This window comes from Coloeus monedula (genome assembly GCF_965178545.1).
Source record: "Coloeus monedula genome assembly, chromosome: 7".
NCBI lineage: Eukaryota > Metazoa > Chordata > Aves > Passeriformes > Corvidae > Coloeus > Coloeus monedula.
In genome coordinates this window covers 26,049,472-26,070,999 of record NC_138787.1, presented here as the reverse complement: position 1 = coordinate 26,070,999, position 21,528 = coordinate 26,049,472, and the positions used below count along the sequence as shown (strand labels likewise).

General features: G+C 49.1%; 1 protein-coding gene across 1 annotated transcript in view; it reads right to left on the bottom strand.

Moving 5' to 3' along the window:
- The window catches only part of MARCHF4 (membrane associated ring-CH-type finger 4), a gene marked incomplete at both ends in the record, with an annotated part of 95,885 nt that overhangs the window by 14,387 nt on the left and 59,970 nt on the right, over nucleotides 1-21,528 (bottom strand). Inside the window, 2 exons of the mRNA XM_082285515.1 lie at nucleotides 4,579-4,771; nucleotides 13,631-13,786. Of these exons, the coding sequence (XP_082141641.1) occupies nucleotides 4,579-4,771; nucleotides 13,631-13,786 (349 nt within the window). The remainder of the gene's footprint in view (nucleotides 1-4,578; nucleotides 4,772-13,630; nucleotides 13,787-21,528) is intronic.

The following is a 21,528-nucleotide window of genomic DNA, read 5'->3' as shown; positions in this document are numbered from 1 at the left end:
AGAGAGCACAGATGAAAGAGAGATCAGAATCAAAGACATCGAGGCTGGCTGGATATCAAGAAGCATTTAATCTTTTCCTCCTTCTCAAACTGGGATCATCTCTCTGCAACCTGTTCTTGACATATGTTTTCTAACAGGTTCTTAAAAAAAATCCAGTACTGGAGGTTCCCACAAATCTCAAGCAATCTTTTCCAGTGCTTCCTGCCCTCCTATTAGATGTCTGAGAGCAAGGGGGAGAACAATGTTGAAAGGCCATCTTACACATCTTGCCCAGATGGACGTAGCTTCTGGTGCTGGGGGCCATACCATCTGTCCTGCTGGTCATGAGGAGCAGACTGGTTTTACTTTGGTTGTGGTTTTTGTTTTCATCATGGGTGAAGAGGTAGCAAATGGTGTCTGTCCCTTCCAACTGTTTTTGTGGAGCATGCTAGGATCTAGAAAAGTCCAAAGAAAACTAGTATACCGAAGGTTAGTGACTGAGGGTGAAATCTAGACCCCTGGATTTTGTTGCATGGATCAACAGTCTCTGAGTTAACAGACATATTTTGAGAGTTCAGCTTGGAGATGATCTGACCATTTCAGAACAAATGAGGACAACAACAACCAAATGATCTGTGCTGAGGGAAAAATATGTGTGAGGAAGCAATCATGTCCCCACCTTTGACTCCGCACTGGTAAGATCAATGCTGCCATGGGACTGCCCATGCAAATTGCCACGGATATCTCTATCTTGGCAAATTGCTACCTAAATCCCCTACTGACTTGGTAGAGAGGACATCACACAAAACAGCTGGGCAGTTGCTGACTAGGTGTGTATTTCCTGTCTGACGTCAGTCACACCTCTGCAGAGTTGGTGTCTCTCCAGCTTTGAGACTCCCTAGTGCCAGAGGAAGGGTCCTGCTGAGCACCTCCAGTGACAGGGTGTATAAACCAGCCTCCTGAACAAGAGTCACTGGCTACCCAATGGATGTGAGGCATCCAAGTACAACTGAAGTGCAAACTGGCAGGAACTACAAAGAAGCCCTCTTTTAGCATATCTGCTCTTCAGTAAGTACCTTGTCTTTCAAACCTCTACTCCTCTGCTAGTGAAAGAAAAGCTTGGGGGTCAAACTGGAGGAAGAAACAATTGAAATTCATGCAGTTACTGTAGGACCTATGGTATAACATTCTGCTAGCTAAGGCTGCCCATCCTGTTACCAAAAAATGTATGGACAGTATCTTACATTAAAAAAAACCAAGTGTGGTAGAACTGAGTGCACCTAATGTCCTGCTCTTTCCCCAAAACTGAGCATTTATTAGTTCCTAAATCTTTCCTACCCACCCACAGGCTAGGTAAGAAAAAAGGAAAAGGTCTCTACCACAGAGGAGGAGACACTGAATTGCACAGACAGCACTCCAGTATTTCAAGATCTATTGCCACTATCCATGAGAGGTTTTATACTGAACTTGCAGAAGTGGAACTAAAACCCACGGAGGAATAACAAGAGGCTTTGGGCCATGTTGGCAATCAGGAGCAGAACCTTCAATCTCCAGAGCTGCCTTTCACCATCTGTGATCAAAAGACCCCGCATGAGGCAGCAAGGTTTGGAAGAAGATTAAGAGAGGGAGAAAAGCTGTTCCACAGTGAGGAACTCACTGCAAGCCTTCTAGGGAGACACTGCTGCATCCCTCACAGTTGCACAGTTTAAATGAATGAGGAATTCACCTCAGTTGTGGTGTTCATAGAATGGGTTGGGTTGGAAGGGACCTTAAAGATCATCTCATTCCAACCTGCCTGCCTGCCTCGGGCAGGGACACCTCCCACTACTCCAGGTTGCTCAGAGCCCCATCCAGTGCGGCCTCAAACACTTCTAGGGATGGGGCACCCACAACTCCTCTGGGCAACCTGCTCCAGTGCCTCACCACCCTCACAGCAAAGAATTTCTTGTTAATATCTAACCCTACTCTCTTTCAAATTAAAGCCATGACCTGTGTCCCATCACTACATGCCCTTGCCCTAAGTTCCTCTCCAGCTCTCTTGTAGGCCCCTTTACTCACTGGAAAGCAGTATCCCCAGACCCTTCTCCTCTCCAGGCTGAAAAACCCCAACAACCTCAGCCTGTCTTCATAGGAAAGAAATCCCTTTGATCACTCCTTTCCCCTGGCCCAACCTGCCCTTGCCTCTCAGTGGAGCAGACCAGCCTTTTGGCTACTGCTTATGCAGCCCCCTGAAATCTGCAGGGCTGAGGGGAAGTCCCTCAGAAAAGAGAGCTGACCCCATCAACAGCCAGGGAGTCACAGCTCCCACTGAAGATCTCATTGGTCACTGAGTTCAAACTGGGCAGAGGAGGAGGACGAGGTGGGGAGGAGAGTGAACTCACACTGTCAGCCTGTCAGTACTGCTCAGAGCTCATTTCCTCTCCACTCACTGCTGGGCCGGGAGCAGCAGCAGCAGCAACAGCAGCTGGGATTGCAAAGAGCAAGAATTGCACTATACAAGCAAGTTTTACACTGCAGGGTGGCAGGGGCAGACGGCTGGCAGCATGTGCATATGAGCCTTTCTACAGGAATGGAGACAGAGCTCATGTGCTCTAGAATATCCCCTCTCCTGGACGAGCATGGGTGGGCTGCCTGGCAGCACAGGCAGACGTGCTGCACACAGCCCAAGTGGAGCCAGCTCTGGGTAGCTGCTGAGTGCTGGGCAAGAGAACCCACGTACAGACATGTTAACTCACTGCATCTGTAATGCTTCCCACTGGCTTTTGAGTTTGTGGGAAAGCCAGCATGTCTGGCACCCCAGCTGTGCGGGAAGGAACATGAGACAAGGGGATGCCCCAAGTCACGACTCTTGAAACGTTCCTGGGAATGGGATGTCTGCATGTTCTTTGGCTGGAAAAAAAAATCAAAGCTCCCAGCTGAGGGCATTACACTTAATGGTGACATCAGTGGAAATGCAAATAAACTTATTTTTCCATCAGAGAAGGTGGAAAAGAGAAATAGAGGCAAGGTCCTTAGACAAATTAACAAAAAATTTTGAAAAATGAACCTCAAATCTGAATCTGTCTGCCCAGTTCCCCTTTGGTTCAAGGCTGGCATGGTTTGTTCTCTGCTATGTGGGAGGATTTAGCTCCTATTGACAGATGAGCTAATCAGTTCCCCTCAGCCCTTGAAGCTTTATCAAAGCCAGTTACTCATGTTACTGATGTCTGCCCAGGCCAGAGCTCTCCACTTCTGTCCCCTGCCAACAAGGTGACACATGTACACACCACACATGCATAGGGATAATTTCTTTCCACTTTCAATTCCACCAGCAAGAGGACATCGCCTATTGTGCCAACATGTGGGTGCTTCCCACCTCTATTTCACCCCCTTTGCCACCCTTTGATCCTGCAGAGATGTGGCAGCTCCACCAGCATCTCATGAAGGAGCAGGATGATCTCTACAGGCCAAGCTCACATCTCATTGCTAGCACAGTGATGGCAACAGTGAGAGGAATTGTCCTTAGTCTTGGCAGGCCCAAGTTCTGTGCTGGAAGGCTGGTGAGGCCAAGAGCCATATGAACCTGGATACCAGGATGTGCAGTCCAGAATTCTGTCCCTGCCACTGGGTCTGTTTTACTTCTGTACCCAAATTTCACCAGTTGCTGCTCTGTCTTGCTTCTCCTGAGGGTGAAATGGGGGCTGTTGTTCTTCCCTCTGGAATGGCTCTATCCACACATACACATACCCGCATTGTCAAGAGGACTGCCTTTTCCCACTGAGTTTTGGGGGGCTTCTTCTAACTTCATACCAGTGATGGGAGGACCCAGCTTTCTGTTCCCTCTTTGCTTCCTGTCAGGGTCACTTGAACCAACAAGTTACCTCATGGCCTGTGCTCAGGTGCACACTGCTCAGGGGCACGTTTGGAGGTGGCTGGTGTTCTCCAGTGTTTCAGGAGCTGCTGCAGGTATTGGCAGCTATGTCCCTCCATCCTGCAGGCCTGCACTGGTCCCACAGCATGAGCTCCCAGGGACACTCTGCTGGGGTCAGGCAGCTGCTCTGCTCTCTGGGCTTGTGCAGTGTGAGGCAGCTGCATCCTCAGACCTGCTCTGTACCAGCAACCTGACAAGGACCCCAGGCTGGCCCGTGACCTGGTTGGGACTTGAGCTCCAAGGTGGGCCAAAATAGGGGAAGCCACTCCTGCCTGGCAGAGAGACTGGGCTGGAGAGCCAAGGAGCTGTGTGTGGAGAGACCCTGCCATGCCCACTGTGGGGCAGTCCCTAAATTAGCTACTCCAGGAGGAAAGGAGTTTCTCTAAAGCTTTACATTCCCCAGGCTCCCCACCCACTAAATACTCCCACCCACTTCTTGCTCTGAGACATCTGTTTCTCTCTGGCATTTCTGCAGGTCCCTCTGCCAGCCCAGCAGAAGAAACACTCTGGGGCTGCCCAGATGAGCTGAGATAACAGTGAAAAATGGGCCACAAAAGCAAAGAGGAGGAAAAGCTGTGGACACTCAATCCAAGCCAAACTGGTGGCTGGCTCTCGATGCCATCTCCCACTCCTCTCCACAGGTGAGTGAGCCGGCGGCCGTGGCCGCGCTGTGAGATGTGATCACCCACCTATACAGACAATGTCCATGAAGCCGTACATTCCATAGCAGATCTGGAAGAGCAGGTCCTGGCGCTGCCACTTGGCTGAAGGACTGAAGGTCGACCAGATGAGCCACGAGATACTGGCGATGAGGAAGAGGGAACCCAGGATGGCCGCTGCTATCTGAACCTTCTCAATGACTGTCAGAGAGATGGCCTGCCACTGCATGGGGAGGGGACAAGAGGGAAGGAGGAAGGACAAAAGAGTAGAGATTAGTTACTTGGAGCACATCGCTGTTTTACACCATTGCGGTGGCTTTGGCAATCTCAAAAAGCACCTATGGGCATAGGACCTTTTACCCTGTCCACATCTGGGATGGAGCATGGCAGTTGTTCAATAGTGCATGGCCTTGGGTTTCTTGACAGCACTGCTGAAGAGGCAATGGAAAGAAATCCTGCATCTCACCAGGAAAGCACAACGACCTGAAGTGAGGCTGGATGAATGAGGGCAAGACATCAAAAATAACATCCCCATGACAGTAGATCTGTGATGGCCATCACAAACCAGAAAGTGCAGTTGCTCCCTCAAATAGAGGCCAGGCAGAATCCTCAACCAGGGTATCCTAGTACCATAAGTATCTCAAAGAGCCAGGCTTTCTTTTGAAGGCCTCACATGAGCTGGCTCTGAGCCACTTTGTGAGATCTGACATGATCACAGCCCTCGGTGGGATCTCACAGTGGCAATGCACATCCCACAGAACTCACTACAAACAACACAAGTTGCTGTGGTCAGGACACCCTGCATTTAGATGATGACATATTCAGGCTGTGTTCCAAGGTAAACGTCAATGCTTCTTCCTTAGAAAAATTAAAAAATAGAAATAACTCCCCCAAATCCATTCACTTTGTCAAATAGCTTTCTATAAGCTATGTTATAAATATTCTAAGCCCGGACTCCTCTCTGTCATCCAGAATAAAACCTCCCCACTCAGATTTACACTGCTGAGAAAACTGCCCTATAAAACCAAGAGCAGAAATTGGTGTCTTTAACAAGACTTGGGGGTGTGGTCCGTAGCATCTCCTGCAAATCAAAAATCAAGCACATAAACAGGCTGAGGAGAGAAGAGTCTCTCCTGGCATTGAAGTATATAGGCCACCTCTAGCTGTGAGATACATGCCCTTGAAATCACAGTGGGACTGGCAGGAGGATAAACAAAGATGGACTTCAGCCTCCTGCAGATACAGAGGATTCAGAGGAATTGAAAATCTTCAGCCTAGATTCAGTCCAAATTCAGTGTTCCCATGAAGTGACATTCTTGTGAGACCTCAGTGCCCTGCATGTTTGTCAGACACATCCTAGGAAGGCAGGATCACCCAGCAAGCCTTGTCCCATCCTTCTGCAGTGCAAGAAGGGAGTTCAAGTACTGGGTACCTCTTTAATGCCCAAGCCAGCCAGGAGTTAGCAATGTTTTTTGCAAGGACTTTCAAACCCTGACTGAAGGGCGAGAAGGAAAGAGGTGACTTGTGCTGGTACAGGCATTCATGGCACTGATACCAGTCCAGTGACCAAACCCCTGAACCAAAATGCACTCCCCTGAAAAAGGCTGCATTTGGAGAGGAGCAGACAACAGCTTCAGCTCGAGGCTGAGGTCTGCAGGTTGCAACTGGAAGGAGATTGCTCTGCCTCTGCCAGCCTTGCTCCTTGGCTTAAATCCTGCAAGGGCAGACAGCCTTCAAATTGTCTATCATGGATGTGCAGCATGAGTGAGGTGGGTGGTACCAGCTTATTTGGTAGTTGGCCACAGAAATGGCCACAGAGCTGCTGAGCAGAGAGAGAGCTTGTTCCCCACTGAAGCAGGACTGGGCTCAGCTAAACCCAGTCTCCTCCCTGGGTGCAGCTACTCCAGTCCCCTTCCTGCCACCTGCCCCAGCAGCTGGCCCAGCCAAAGGCAAACACTGAGCACTGGGGACACTCAGTAATCTTTTCAACAGCCCATTCCCACTCTGCCACAGTCTGACCTGCTCCACGCCTCCACCAAATAAAACCACACATCTGGCCCTTTGTGCCACTGAGAAGGTCACACAGTGAACAGCTTGGAGATCCCAACGCTGCAGGGGTGCTGGAGTCCAAAGGAGAGGCACAGTGGTGCAACTCCTCTCCCAACATAAAGCAGAGCAAAGGCCACCTAGCACCCATCACCCTCAAATCTGGCTTAGGAAGGTGGGATCAGCAGCTCTGCCATCCTCCCATCAACTCTTCAGCTTTGTTCTCAACAGCACCATAAGCCAATGCAGGATGAATCTGCAAGCAGTGCCATTAGCCCAGAGCTCCAGGACTAAATTCATGTGGGGGGGAGGGAGCTTGGCTATTTGTGTGGGGCTGCACTTTTGTCCCTGCAGCTTTCCCCAGACCTCATCTCACCTTCCACTGCATGTGGATGACTCTGAGGGAATGGGAGTGCCGGGAGCTGGGTGCACAGCCTGGTGCTGCGTGCGAAGGCTTTACTGCAGGCCTCTCACACTGACCTGCGTGCGCCTGTGCCAGCCAAATCATTCTGCATCATTTCTCTCTCTTGAGGAGGTAATGGACTGGCTCCTCACCATCTGTCTGGCACACTGCAAGGCCTCTGGTAGCAACAGGTCCTTCCAAGGTAGCAATTAGAGACAGGAAGAGAAAAAGGACTGTTTTCTACAACCAGAAGCCATGTACAACCAACACTACTGCTTTGCAGAGAAAGGGAGGCTTAGGTGTAACACTAAATACACTGTCAAAGGGGATGGGGCTCAGAGAACAGAAGAGTTATACCTGAGAGCACACATGCAAACCTCAAACCCCGCTCCCCTTGGTTGGGAACAGAGCAGCTGAAACACTGGCACGGACAGTGCCTGACACTTCTCAGCTGGCAGCCGCTGCCGGGAGGTTCACTGTGGTGATAATGAAGAGCCTGGAGCCTGTCAGCTGTGCCAGGGGGTAGGAGGCTCTCCCCCTGCATCTGGCACTAAGTGACAATGACACACGCAGCAGCAGTCCTGACTCTGTTCAGAAGGTGGCACTGGGGTGTGATTACCCTCTGGCAAGGAGGTAAATGGGTCAAAGCTGAACATTGGGGAAAACAGCCAGCTTGCAGAAGAATTTAATATTTTCCAGGAAAAAAAAAGTAAGTAATAAATGTTGTATTTTCTCTCTGGCAACCCTGAGAACTGCAATTTAGCATCCTACATCAAGCTTGAGCCACTAATAACTAGTTATTATTTTTCATCTTTTAATTTCATTTTGCTACACATCTTAGCGTATGAGGTTTGTACAGAGAAGAGAAAAGTGGGGAGACAGAAGATAGAGCCTGTTACCCCCATGAGTGCTCAGACAGAAGGGTCCAAGAGCTGTTCAGAGCTGGAATGCACTGATGAATTTCAGCTGCAGGAGCTGGGCTTGATGTGTCCCTGCACTGGTAGCCTTAGGATCTCACCTCAATCACAGCACAGTGTCGTTCAGATTTCATAACAGCCCTTAGAAAATCACCCCTTTTCCTAACCCCTCTCCACCTTCATTATGGCCAGCAGACCAGGGATTTGGCAGGTGACCCTGTCATCCTTGGGTCACCACTAGAGCTGTAAAGAGAGGTCTCAGCAACTCTGCAGTCCCTTTACTGGCACACTTGAAACTCCCGAAGCTCTTTGTCTGAATGCCTGGCAGCAGACACAGCCCCCTCCCTCCAAATCTCCAGTTCAAATGTTCAAGCTCTAGCAAGATCACAACGTCAAGCAATCCCACCTTGTGGGGAGAGACCTAAAGCTGAGCCCTTCTCCCCACAGCTGATAATGACTCAAGCTCCTGGAAGCCACTTGAGCTGCACTGAAGTGCACCTTTAACAACTCAGCTCACCCAGGTTGTCAGTCAGGGATGTAACCTTTAGGCAGGTAGAAAGCTCTACAGATGCTCTGCCAGTGCTGAACAGAGCAGAACTAAGGACTTGGTGGTACCAAGCTTTAAAAGCTCCTGCAGGGTAACAGGAGCAGCTTTGTGAGCTCCAGACTCACAACGGCTTCAGGGCATGCCCAAGCAGCTCTTTGTGATGTTCTGCTACCCGTGTTGGAAAAGGGCTCCAATCCTCCAAACCATTCTGGAGAAGCTGTCTGGAGCTGTCTGTCTGTCCTCTGCTACCACCCACCTTGGCAAGTGCTTTGGCACACAACCCAGGTCTGCAGGTGCAAAACACCACTCTCAGACTGATTTCTCCAAGTTTCCCCATTTTGCCTAAATTGCAAAGCTCTGCAACACAGATGCCTCAGAAAGGGCTTCTTAGGAGCCCAGGTCTGACATTTGTGATGATTTTAATCAGGGTCCAAGCTGGGACCAGCGCCTTCAAGTCATGTCACTCATTCTCTTGCACTGTTTCATAACCTGCAAGTCGTACTTGAAACAAACCTGTTTCCCTGTTTGCTTCAGTGTTTCTGCTTGGAGGCATTTGAGTGAAAACCTGCTAATGTAACACAGATGAATAATGGCATTACTATAGTATTTAAGGCCTGATCTGTATTTCTCTTTCTTTGGCACCTGCAGTCTATAAAGGTTCCCAAGCAGCAGCATGAGCATATCCAAGGCAGATATTGCTTGTGGAAGATGTTTATGTCTTACTGCAGCAGCTTGCAAAGAAGTCTGTTTGCTGGAAAAGCCTTCCTACACTCCCCTGAGAGCTCCTCCATGCCTGCCTCAGGCAGTTCAGTTTATTTTTATTGCTGTATCTGACACGTCCCCTTAATACGCATCATTAACATCCTGAGGTGTGCTAGTCAGCAATTTAATTCTCAGACCCAGGGTCACAAGCAAGAGGAGACTTTTCCTAGAAGGTTGGAGAGGATCATTTCCAGCACTGCTTAGGTGTGGCTTTCCCCTTGCTGCTGTCCCTAGACCCCGGCCATCCTCCTCAGTTATCTTCTGGACGATGGCTTTTTTTTTTTTAATAAATTCACCAAGCAAAATTAAGCCACTGCTGTGGCATAGCTTCCCTGCTGTACATTTACAGATGCTGTGGCTTATTCAGATACTAGAAAAGCAGCAAGGAGGAGGGAGGGCCCATTAGGGCCATGCAACAGAAACGTGCAGTGATGAAAACCCCCCTCCTCCATGTGCCAGAGCATCTGGTGAGACTCAGGCTACAGCACTGGTATCCTGGAAAATTCCCGTTATAACACACAGGCCCTGAAGTCCCTCTTGCAGTGATTGCACCCATTGCTTGCAGGCTGCAGCTGAAGTTCAGCAGGGACCAGCAAAGCTCATACTCAACACAACTAATCCAGCAGGCTGGGACAGCCAGGAGACATCAGTAAACTTGCCTGAAGCTTTATAGCTCAGGATCTCAAGCTGAAGTTCGAACACCGTGTGAGCTCAGCCATTCTTGCTGATGTGATTGTCCTGATGAAGAGGCCATATAAGAGCACTCATCAGCTCCTAACAGAGCATCACCATGAACAAAACAGAGCCAGAGGAGAACAGAGACCAGATCCCAACCCCAGCACTGGATAACTGGGGATCTTTGGAGCTGAAACAGCCCACAGTGCAGGAAGAGTCAGAGAGAACAACTGAAAAACAGAGTTGAACTCCTCAAGACTGCAGACAGTTGTTTGGAAGGTTGTTTCAAACAGATTTTCTATTTGCTAAAATCAGAGCATGAGAGTGGATGTGGCTCAGCAGTGACTACAAAGGAGCTGTAGAAATTACATACACTGCAGAGTCCCATCAAGGCAGATACCTACTCCACTATGTATCACCACCAGAGTGCAGGCAGTACTATCACGTGCTTCTAAACCCCTGTGCCTTCAGGGTCTTTTTAAAATGGGTTTTACACAAATATTACCATGGAGGGAGGCATTTAAAGTCTCCAAGCCCATGACTCCCATCTTGGTGACTGGCAAGTTGGAGAGCAGGAGAATGGATTGGTGGATGGATGGATGGATGGATGAACAGAAAGACAAAAGCTCTGGATTTCCTTGTTGCTCACAGCTGAGGGAATATTTTTGCTCATTTGCTGCCTGGCTGCTGCTTGGCAGGACACCTTCTGTGTTGTCCAACAACTTTAATCCCCCAGTCTCAGCAGGTTAGCAGTGTTGCTGCTTTAAGACCTTTGCTCTTAAATGCCTGCAATCCAGGGAGCAGGGAGTGGGGAGGGTTAATTTACAGAGATTAATTCTGCCAAAATAGCAGACTAAAGGTCTCTCTCTGGTATGAACCATCATAATAGCCAGGAGGCTGGAAGGAGCCTGTGTTAATTATGCATGAACCCGGCTGTAACTTCTCTGCCCACACCATGAGTCTCCAGACACATCTGGCCCATGCTGTGCTTCTAAGCACTCCAAAAAAATGTGCAGCAGATGTCAAAACAGGCAGAGAAACATGCAGGTCCCATGTGGGTGTTGGATGTGCTGCTCTGCTCGGACCAACTGGACATGCTTCAGGGAGCCCAGGGTCTGCCAGCTGCCTGGATTTGGCTTCCCAGAAGCCTATCAGATGAGAGGACACAGGGGAGAGGTAGGCCATGTTGCTGGTTAGAATCTAGCCAGGCTCAGAGAATCACCCAAACAGGTTTCATTTGACAGGGACATGAGGTTTGTGTGGTCCTTGCCTGTATTATGGTTGGTCTGGAAAAAACAGATGATGTTGACTTCCTACAGCATTTGCCCTCCAAAAACTGTGCTTGAGAAATGCAGAGACTTCTTGTAAGAATAAAGCTGGGCCCAAGTTCCACATGTGGGGTGAAGACCAAGCAGAAATGATGCTCTTCCCACCTGCACATGCTGTGACTTTTTATGGGATACAGTGTTGGGGCATCGTAACTCCTGTGTCCTCTCTGCCTCCTTTTCCCAGCACCTCACCAGATGGTGAGAGACACTGAGGCATGAGGCATTTGTAGTGACGGGTTATGGGGAGCTCAAGCCCTTAGTCCTGGTGGGAAGTCCTGGCCAAGTGCATCAGCCACTTCCCACAGGATTTTGCAAATTAATGCCAGTGTAGCATCTGCTTCCAAGCAGTGCCTTTGTGCTGGCACCAGACAGGGCACCCAGGCATGCAGCTGTAACTCTACACACTGCATTTATTCCGGACCAAGTGGCTTTTCACTCCAGTTGCTTCTTCCCATCCTCCAAATCTCCCAGTGCTTCTGTGAGAAGTGCTGTGAAGTCTAAGCCAGCAACGTGAAGGCTCCAAGCCCCGGATCTGCACAGTCCTCTAGGACCCTTCCTCCTGGAGCTGAGCTCTCTAACTCAGCTGTTTCTGCCACTCAGTTTTTGTGTTCATGACAAAGGCCAGCAGATCAGGCCACTTTCTGACAGGGAGCCCAGAGAGAGGGAAGCTTTGCACAAGCTCTGAAATGTGTGTGGGTGAGTTGGGAGCTTGTCCATGAACAGCTCCCAACAAATTTTAGCTGAGTGAGGAACAGGAAGAAAGCCATTGACCCATTGCCCTGAGCCACCTGAAAGTGCAGAGCATTTGGAAGTCATTCATTAAAGGCAGCTCTGGAGACACAAGTGCTCACAAATTTGTACTCATAAACCTTCAGTGCTGCCTTGCATTGCATCCCCAACCTGAGACACAGGAAGCATTAGGGCGCTCATGGAGCAGCTTTCCAGAAATAAACAAAAGCTGCTTTGTCCACATCTCCCCTCCTGTGTTTCAATCTGCTCTGAGTTACTAGATCCAAGAAATTAAAACATTCTGGGTCTGAGGCTTGGGATGGAACTACTGATCTCTCCAGCCCATGGCTCACGAAAAATTGAATCAGAAGCTGTAGGGACTCTCAGAGAGCAGTCATGTTTTCCCTTCCCCTCAGCAAAGTTTCCCCATGATGTCCCCCTAATTTCACTACTTCATTTAAGTCTGGAGTCCTAATGGGTTGTCCCTTTTCCCTCAATGTGGTTAGTGACCTCAGGCCTAGAAAAAACCACACAGAGACCACGGTTTGAAAGAGAGAGCAGGAGTTTGCACTCCCCCACACCCCTGTACAACTGGATACCATCACCAGCACTGTCCCTGCCTCCTGGTAGAGAGTGACCCGCAGAGGGCCAGGTGCTGGACAGACTGACATGACCGTGGGCTCTAAACCACTGTAATGCCTCTCCAGTCCAGATGATGCTGATTAAGCAGTAGTGCCTGGATGTAATGTGCTTTCTTATGGCCAAGGCACTAATGGTGCTCAGCAAAGGCATGCAGCAATTAATGCATCTTCAGGCATTGACCCCGCAATAAATCAATAGCTATTAAGGATAATTTATCCCATTTTTAATAGTCACACAGGTTTCCACATTATGAATCCTGATTTTAAATCACCAGTCTGTACTGGGAGTTATTCAACTACAATGCTTTTGAACTCAGATAAGAAAGAAGGTGTGTCCTTGGACGACTTTCACAGCCACTTACATCAAGATGTGCTTTACCTGTTGTGTGCACATCTGCAAAAGTCCACCAAGAATCAGGCTTGGAGAGACCAGAGTATCAGAGTCAACACCTCTTGTGCCATGCCATGATTACGGAAGAGCAGTAAAGTAAGAAAGGTGGCGAGATCAGAGAGGAGAGCTCTAAAAAGCTTCCATCTGCCTCCTCCATCCCTCATGCCAACACAGGAGTCTCAGCAGGAGGAGATAAGGATTAATGGTGCAACTATAAACACATGGAGTCTCAACATACTGCTCAGTCACAGACTGCATGCTCTGTTGCAGCAAATCCCACAGTGGCTCTGTCCCTGCCTGCCCCTGGAGACAGAGGCATACCTGTGGTCTCCAGTGGATGAACACATTTGAATGGCTGTGAGGTGTTATAGCACTGTTGTGGAATTTTCAACAGGAGGCAATATAGGCAGTGAATATAGAAATTTCCAAGGACAGAAAGAGCAGACTCCCAAGGGATGCCCCCAGAACCACTGAGTAGAACATGGGGCCTCTTTGGACTAGCCCCCTGCAACCCTTTCTAAGTGTCTGAGACATGATCCCTGTGCACAGGGAGGGAAAACCACATAGGTAAAATCCACTTGCTCCCAGAAACAAAAATTGAAACAAGAATAAATAGACTTTGAAATGTCTCTAGTACCTTTACCTGCAGAGGGTTCTTTGTGCTTATGGCAATGACGTGATACTTGTAGTAACACAGCTCACAGCTCCAGCAGCCTCTCTCGCTAATCCATTTGATCAGACATGGCTGGTGCGTGCACTTCACAGATCCATCACATCGACACGGGCTCAGCAGCTCCCCCTGAAAGAGACAGACAGCATCAGTAAGGCTTCCCTCCTCCCGCAGGCACGGCACAGCACGGCACACGTGGCGCAGCATGGCACAAGATCCCTCACCCACCTGTGTGAACTTTCTTCCTTTTTACCTGGTTTGGCTCAGGCAATCAATGCTGCCTCCGTCCCTTTTCCCTCTAATAATGCTCGGCAGATGTGAGCTGAGACTGGCAGGGATGTAGTGGTCTCAGACACTGGGGTCTTACATGCCTTGTCGCCACTGAAGGAAAAGCTAGATGAGCACAGCTCTTACCAGACTCCAGAGAACCCACACTGACCCCAACCAGTGGACACGCCACTGGTTCACTGCTCAGGTTTCTATCTCTCTGCTACCAATTTTAGAAAGTGAAGTTGGTGGTGGGGATAGTTGTGAGACCACCTGCTGCAGACTGATGTCCTGCTCAGACCAGGGCAGCTTCCTCAAGCCCAGTCAGGAAAAAGGTCCTCAAATTTCTTCCCACTTTCCCCACGGTCCACTTTCCCCAGACAGCCATACTGGTGAATAGCTACAGGGCTGGCTATCTGCACCCTACAAGCAAGAAAGATGGAGAACAAATCGTGTCCTGGCTTGTGACACAGATGGTTATGAGTGGTGGCCGAAACACTGAACCTCCTGGCTTGCTCCCTTATTTCTGGTGTAGCTTTTAACAGGGTATCCAGGAAAACCCCATATTATTCTGATCCATCTGCTATCATCCTGTTCACCATGGGACTAAATTCCTCTCTGCACACAAGCTCAGAAGCTCTTTACAGTTGTTTGCCATTGTCTATTTAGGTTAGAAGACAGCCATTACATTTTAGTCCTCACTGTTTAGTGTTTAAAAGCCACAGTATAGACTCCAATAGTATATTTAGCTGTGCTCCAAGATTAAAAAGCTTTTAAAGGAAGAATAAGAATATATATGGGACAGAGGAGGCTGGATCATACTTTCAGCATTGGGGAGAAGATATTTGCTCTTATAGCCCCAGATCAGCTTCACCACTACCATGACAGAGCACCAGGATAACAGACACTGGCATTGGACACTGCTGGATATGGTAAAAGACATCCATGCCTTGGGTTATGAACCAGTTCCTGCTCTTGCTAGCCCTGGGGGAAACTGTCTCAGCTTCTAGGTCACTACATCAGGTCTCAGGACCTGAGGAACTGAGGACCACACTGGGCAAGAGTGGTACTTCTTTTTACGAAACCTAATGCGAACATGTTAATTGTTTCATTTGTTTCAGCTAGGTGACCTAAAAATGTCATCTTTCATGAAATTTTAGCAAAACTGTAAATAACTGTTTATGTTACAAACCCAGCCTTGGCTCTACTTGTTACTTGTTTTCATTACATATTGGAGGGGATACAAAGGGAGAGGGGGAGAAAGGAGGGTTGTAGGCTCCGTGAACCTTTTCCACCTGGAAAGGGGTGACATGACAAACCAGAAGAAGGGAAGCAGGGAAAGATTAGATGGGAGAAAGGTGCATGTGGGAATGAGCACTGACATTTGGCATTCAAACTCCCCATGTGAGCTCCAGTTTGAGGGGCTCTGGTTTGGCTGTGTATGTTTGTGCCCTTTGCTGAGACTAGGGTGGGGCATCACCAGTGTGATAAGGAGCCCAGAAGAGCAGGTACTGCCAGACAGGATGCAAAAGGGGAGGGATCAGAGCTTGGCACAGCTCCTCTGCTTCCCTGCTCACCAAACCTCTGCCACACCAAGAGCCAGCCTGGTACAAGGACCGCTGCTCTGTGCCTCTGCTCTGCCCTTCTCATCTCAGTCCCTGGTGCCTTATTTTCTCAACAGCTTCACTCCTCAGCACACAAGTGTGGCCCCAGCACCAAGGAGGTTATGCAGAAACCTCCTAGCTCTGCAGCATCCCTGCCTTTCCACCTCACTGCACACCAGGGTCTCTTGGAGGGCTCAAAATGGTGAGTGCAGGACCTGGGCTTTGTCTAATGAGCAGCTGGAGGCACTGATGATGAGGGATCAGGAATGGAGCAGAATGGAGCAGGAACTCAGAGCAACAACCTCCAGGCAGAGGCAGAGGGAAAACGCTGTAGCTACAGCCTGGACTCATGTTGGCTTCTGGGGCTCTGTAATAAATGAATCTGAGCTTCTCTCTTCAGAGCCAGGAGATGTTCATAGATGTCCTACAGCACCATGGGGACCCAGTCTCCCTCCCTAACCCAGATGCTCAGACAGTCCTGCCAGCTCCTACAACCTCAGGATTCAACTGTGGAGATGAATTCCCCAGTAACTTGATTTTAGCAAATCTAGCAAAAACTCAATTTATCACATTTTCTCCAGCCGTCTGAAATATTACATCCTTGTATGTGGCACACAGCTATTTTTGCATACTGTGAAGCCCAATTCTGTCCACAGCAGGCATTTGTAAAACACTGCCACACGCACACACTTGCACATGCACTCCTGTACCAGCAGAAAAACAAACACCAGGGGCATATTAAAGGAATAAATCCTTCGTACAGCAAAGGAGAAGGAGTCTCATTGCTGGCTGTACAGAGAGATCAGGACAGACCATCAGCTGTGATACACAGGAAGGTTTTACTGCAGAGTCCTCTGCCACTAAAAGCTACAGGAACACAAAAGCAAACCTGAAGTGAGACACAGATCACAACAATTAAGAGATGGAAATTAAATCCCCATGCCCATTTCTGCAGGTTTGTAGAAGATGGCTCTGCACAACATATTCTCCAGTGCTCAAACAGCAGCATTCCCACCAATTCCCTTTGGGGACTGCTCTCCAAAAACCCTTTGAAGGAGCTATTTCCCTACTTCACAACACTTATTTTTGCAACTTCCCTTTGTAGAGTTATCATCATTGGGATGAGCCTAAGCAGCATTTTTCCTTTGTCAGCAACTAGTGAAGAAATGCTCCCCAACTGCAAGCTTCCTCTTCAGCTTGCTCAGTACCGTCTTGTTCTTCTGAAACACTCAAGTGTGCTTTGGATTCAGGGCACCTGCCTCTTATTTTTTTGCTATTATTCAAAACTAAATTAGAAAAAAACAGAGTTAACAAAAAGGGAAGGGTGCTCTAACTCAGCCACTACCATTTCAACATAAGCATGTAATACTCTTCCCTACTTCTGAAAAGAGTAATATATTAAGAAATTATATATAATATTCTTCCCTGTTTCTGGCTGTGATGGGAGCTTGTCTCGAGGAGCAGCAAGGGCAAGGCCAGGTTGAACTGGCTTTACCCTGAGGAGGGCAATACTGCTGGAGATGCACCGGTAATGCAGCTCTGCTCCAGCTCTGTCCTCTCCGTCTGGATTCCCAATCTGTACCCGTTGCAATACATCGAGTGGTTAATGATTATGTGGCCCCTGCTATTTAAAGCCTACTGGGAGGAGTGCTGAGAAAGGATGGGAAAAAAAAATATTGCTGGTACGTGCTTGTGGTGCCTGGTATATCCAGGGAGAAAATAACCACGTCAGGAGCAGCGTAACCCCTGTTGAGTGCTGGTAGCAGTGTTTCACCTGGCTTTTATCTGTCATTTATCAGTGCTGGGAGCCCATCCACACATTGCTACCACAGCTGCAGCTTCTCACCCACCAGCACGCAGACGTGGGGTGTGTTTCCCAGGCCTGTTCTTTTAACTGCAAATCAAGTACAGCAAATTTGCCCGCCCAGTCTACTTTAAACAGAGCAGGGCTGGGGATGAGGGTGTCATTGGGACTGGATGTGGTTGGTCTTCTGGGTTGGCCCAGCTGTGCTGACCTACATCTGGTGCCTGGGCTTCTCCTGAGCACCAGTTCAGCTGGAAAGAGCCATGTTACCAGCATCCTGCTACCACAACCATTAAAGCAAACATTTTGAATGCCAGTGCAAGCCGTAGAGAAAACCAAGATAGCTGATGGTGATCTTAAGACCTGCAGTTTTTCTTCACCTGTGCATTTTCCCTGCTCAGGTATGCAAAGTAGCACGAGCATCAGTCACAGGAGCAGTGCCCTGGGCCAGAGCAGGTCAATGAGAGGATGCTGAAAGAGTTGTCCCATCACAAGGGCTGCCATCTCTGTGTGTGTGTGTACATGCAGCTGCTGCTGCTCACAGATCTGCATGCACACATCTGACTGCTAGCATTTATCTGTCTTGTTTGCAAAAGGAAGCCAGGGTCATTTAATTTCATATCTTCAGCTGTGTCTCCTAAATATACTTAAATCTTCACACTGAGTTTAAATGCAATGGGAAGTTTTATTATGGCAAATAAATGCCAAATGATTTCTATATTAGGAACATAATTACGGACAAATTAAGTCCAATGGCAAAGAGAAGCCCATTGTTACAGAGCTGGTAAACTTCAATAAATATGTACTAATGACCACTCTGTCTTCACACACTGACAAGAGCTGCCCTTCAATCCTTTTGAACTAAACACATGTTATTACCAGCATCTCAAATGCTTCCTCATGCATGTGCCAGCCACTGTGCCAGCCAGCAACAGGCAACAAGGGGCATGGAACATCAGTGTGTATGTGTGTGTATATATACGTATTACATTGCATGAAATTCTCCAGCACTGGAGGAAATTGACAGAGAGTGTGGACCCAGAGAGGACAGGACTTAGGTCTCCTGTGGTGTCAGGATAGCACAGGACATGGTTATGTATGGGGCTCTGGTGAGATGGCATTTCCCCAGGCACTTCAGCAGAGCTGGGTGCTGATCCCAATCTCCATCTTAGCAGCAACCAGCTGAGAGACTTTTCTTGACCCAGCTGGGGGAATACCCCAACTAGGCACTCCCTAATATCTGGAGAACCTATAGGAAAATCTATGCAAGTGATTATAAAAAGAAATCACCCAGACTGCCATCTCTGTGACCAGGACTGGCTCATCTCACAGCTCCCCTGTAAGACCTGGTATCCCTGTGGCATGCAGAGGCAGCACGGCCCATAGCAGGCAAGATCTGTGTGCCCTGGGGTGCTATGAGTACCCCCATCCCAACAGCAAGAGGAAATGCAGCCCCATAAAGGACTGGAGAAAAATCTAGCTCTGGACAACTGTTTCTGTTGCTCAGCTGTGATTTTAAGCCTGTGGCTGCCTGGCTGAAGTCTTTGGTGTGTGACCCTGGCAGCTCCCTGGGTCAAGATCACATCTCTGCAGGGCTTAGGTGTGGTAGAGGTGTGGGTCCCTCTGTAGGTCCCTCTGTCCCTTGGCACTACGAGGAAGCAGCCACAGTTGGGCATGTCAGGCTCGGGGCTCTGAAATGGGTGTGGTGGGGGCACAGCTCTGCTTTTTCATGGTTTTCTGCAATTTTTGATGGGTATTAGCTGTTCTGGCAGCCCAGTGAATGGGGCACTTATCTCTCACAGGACGATGAGAAATCCAGCAACAAGCCTCAGGCATCTCTGCCTACGAGCTGGGTGTGAGCAGGCAGGGATCTCAGCTTTAGTGCACCCAGCAAAACCATTACACACCCCTCCAGGACCACCAGGGGTATTTTGGTGATGTCTGGGAGTGTGAGCGCTGGTCGGGAGAGGGATGTGTCTCACAAGGTCCTGAGCTGAAACACAATGTTTGTTCCACAGTGAGTCTTGTCTGAAAAGCCATCACGTCTGCAGAGCTCCTGATGCTCCAAAAACAACACAAATTGCCTTTCCGCCCACGGAGGCTGCTGCTGCTGCAGCACCTGCAAGGAGCACCGGGGCTGCCACCCCGTTCAGGCTTTTTCTGCACCTCTCCGAGGAAAACATGAAAGGCTGCAGCCACAGCTGCGAGGAGGGCAAGGTGGGACCTGCTTCGCATTCTCCTTCTGCTGGAAAACTCATCCCACCACTGCCACAAGAGACATGACTTCCCAGCTGAGCAGCTGATGCCCACAGCCTCTGGCTTTACCACAGACAAGGGAAATTTTAAGTTTTCTCTGCTCTTTCCCGTCTGCAGTGTTTTGTGCCTGTCACCACTGCTGAGACAGACAATGACAGAGGTGTCAGCTCAGAATTTGGGAGTGGGATGGAGAAGTGGGAAGGGAGACTTTCCATTTTCCGAGCATTACCATTCCCCTTGGGGACTCTTTTGTCACTGCAGAGCTGAGGGACCATCACCTCATCTGGCTGCTCATCAGAGTAGGAATGAAGCTTGCCCATGTTTTAAGTCAAAACATGTTTTTTTTGCTTGAAGCAGATGACTCAAGAGTCTCAGCTGTGCTGGAGGCAGACAGCGGGTCAAATCCCTGCACCCCCACGCCCAGCAACAGTGCAGGGATGTGGGGGAGAGGCATCTGACTGGTCCCATCTCAAGGCTGTGCCCTGGTCAGCAGAGAACAGCAAAGTCCCAAGAGGGCCCTGAGCTGCACCACTGCACCAGCCCTGCTCCTATTCTTGCCACCTCTGAGTGGGATGTTCCAAAGCAAGACCCCTCACTGCACTGTCCATGTGGCCCTAGGGGATCCCCATTGCTTATTAACAGGGATGGGTGCCACGTCGGAAAAGCCTGAGGGCAACCTCCACACTCCACCTTTCCCAACAGGGTAAGCAACGGTGCCACAGACTCAGCCAGGCAGGAGCAGCGATGGGTTTCCTCTGCACACAGATCATGTCTCAGCTCTGCCAGGGAGCAGGAAACAGGATGGCTTCTTTTCCTCCCATAATTGCTAAAACCTTAAAGGAGTTCTGCAGGGCAGGAGGGTGGGAGAGAGAAATGAAGACGAGGAATAAAATCTCATGAAGAAAAGAAAGAAGGAGGAAGAGGCTTGAGAAGTCCTGGGCGCAGAAAGCCCAGCGCATTAGAGGCGGCTCTGGCTCCCTCAGACAGGAGCCTTCGCTGTGGTGACTCATCCTGGGAGCAGTCTGGAGTGGTGGCTCTGCCCTCGCTCCTTCACTGATTTCCAGAGGAAGGTGACTGAACACAGCTCTGCTGAGCTTAATGTGAACTGTCAGGGAGCTGGGGCGCATTTGACTTGGTAACAGAAGAGAAAACAGGAAAGTTGTTGAGTTTAATAAAAAATATTTGGACATGACCCAATCTCATTTCACTATAAAAAACAAAAAAAAAAGGACTTAATCTAGGCTGGGGCTGTTTCAGTATTTATATGACAGTAATTTAGTCATGTGTTTGCCCACAGCCTGGTACTGTCCAACAGCTCTGAGTGTTTCTTTGCCACCACCGGCAAAGGCCAAAGGCAGCTGGTTCAGGAAGGGCTGGGTGTCTCATGGCTTAACACCAATTCCCTTCAAAAGGGCAGAAGAAATGCATTTTTGTGAGAAACAGAGAATCACAGGGCATTTTATGTGCAATGAGCTATGGAGTCCTTTAACACCTGGTTTCAGGCCAGTGGAAGGTGAAGGGCAAAGAGCCATTCGATTTAAGTCCTGCTTGGCCAGCAAAGGGAGACAGCACAGCAAGGGATGCTGGGGATTGGTTCTCACCTGAGCCAACCACTGCAGCACAAGTGAGAGGGAAGGACTGTCCCTAAGGGTCCCCGTAACTGAGAGGAAAGATGCTGAACTCCATCTCTGTGTGTGGGTCTTGCCAACAGACAGGCCCTTCTCAGAGGAGACTCCTCTGAACAGGAATCCAGACCCAGCAGTTTTCCTCAGAGCAAATGAGAGCAAATCAGAACCAGACAGTCCTCAGAGCAAACCAGTTCCTCAGCAAACACAGGGACCTGCAAGCACTCCTGCCATGTTGTTGTTGCCACCAGCGAATCCATGATGAAAAAGCTGAGACTGATCCTGAAAAATTGTTCCACTAGAACAAAGTCAAAC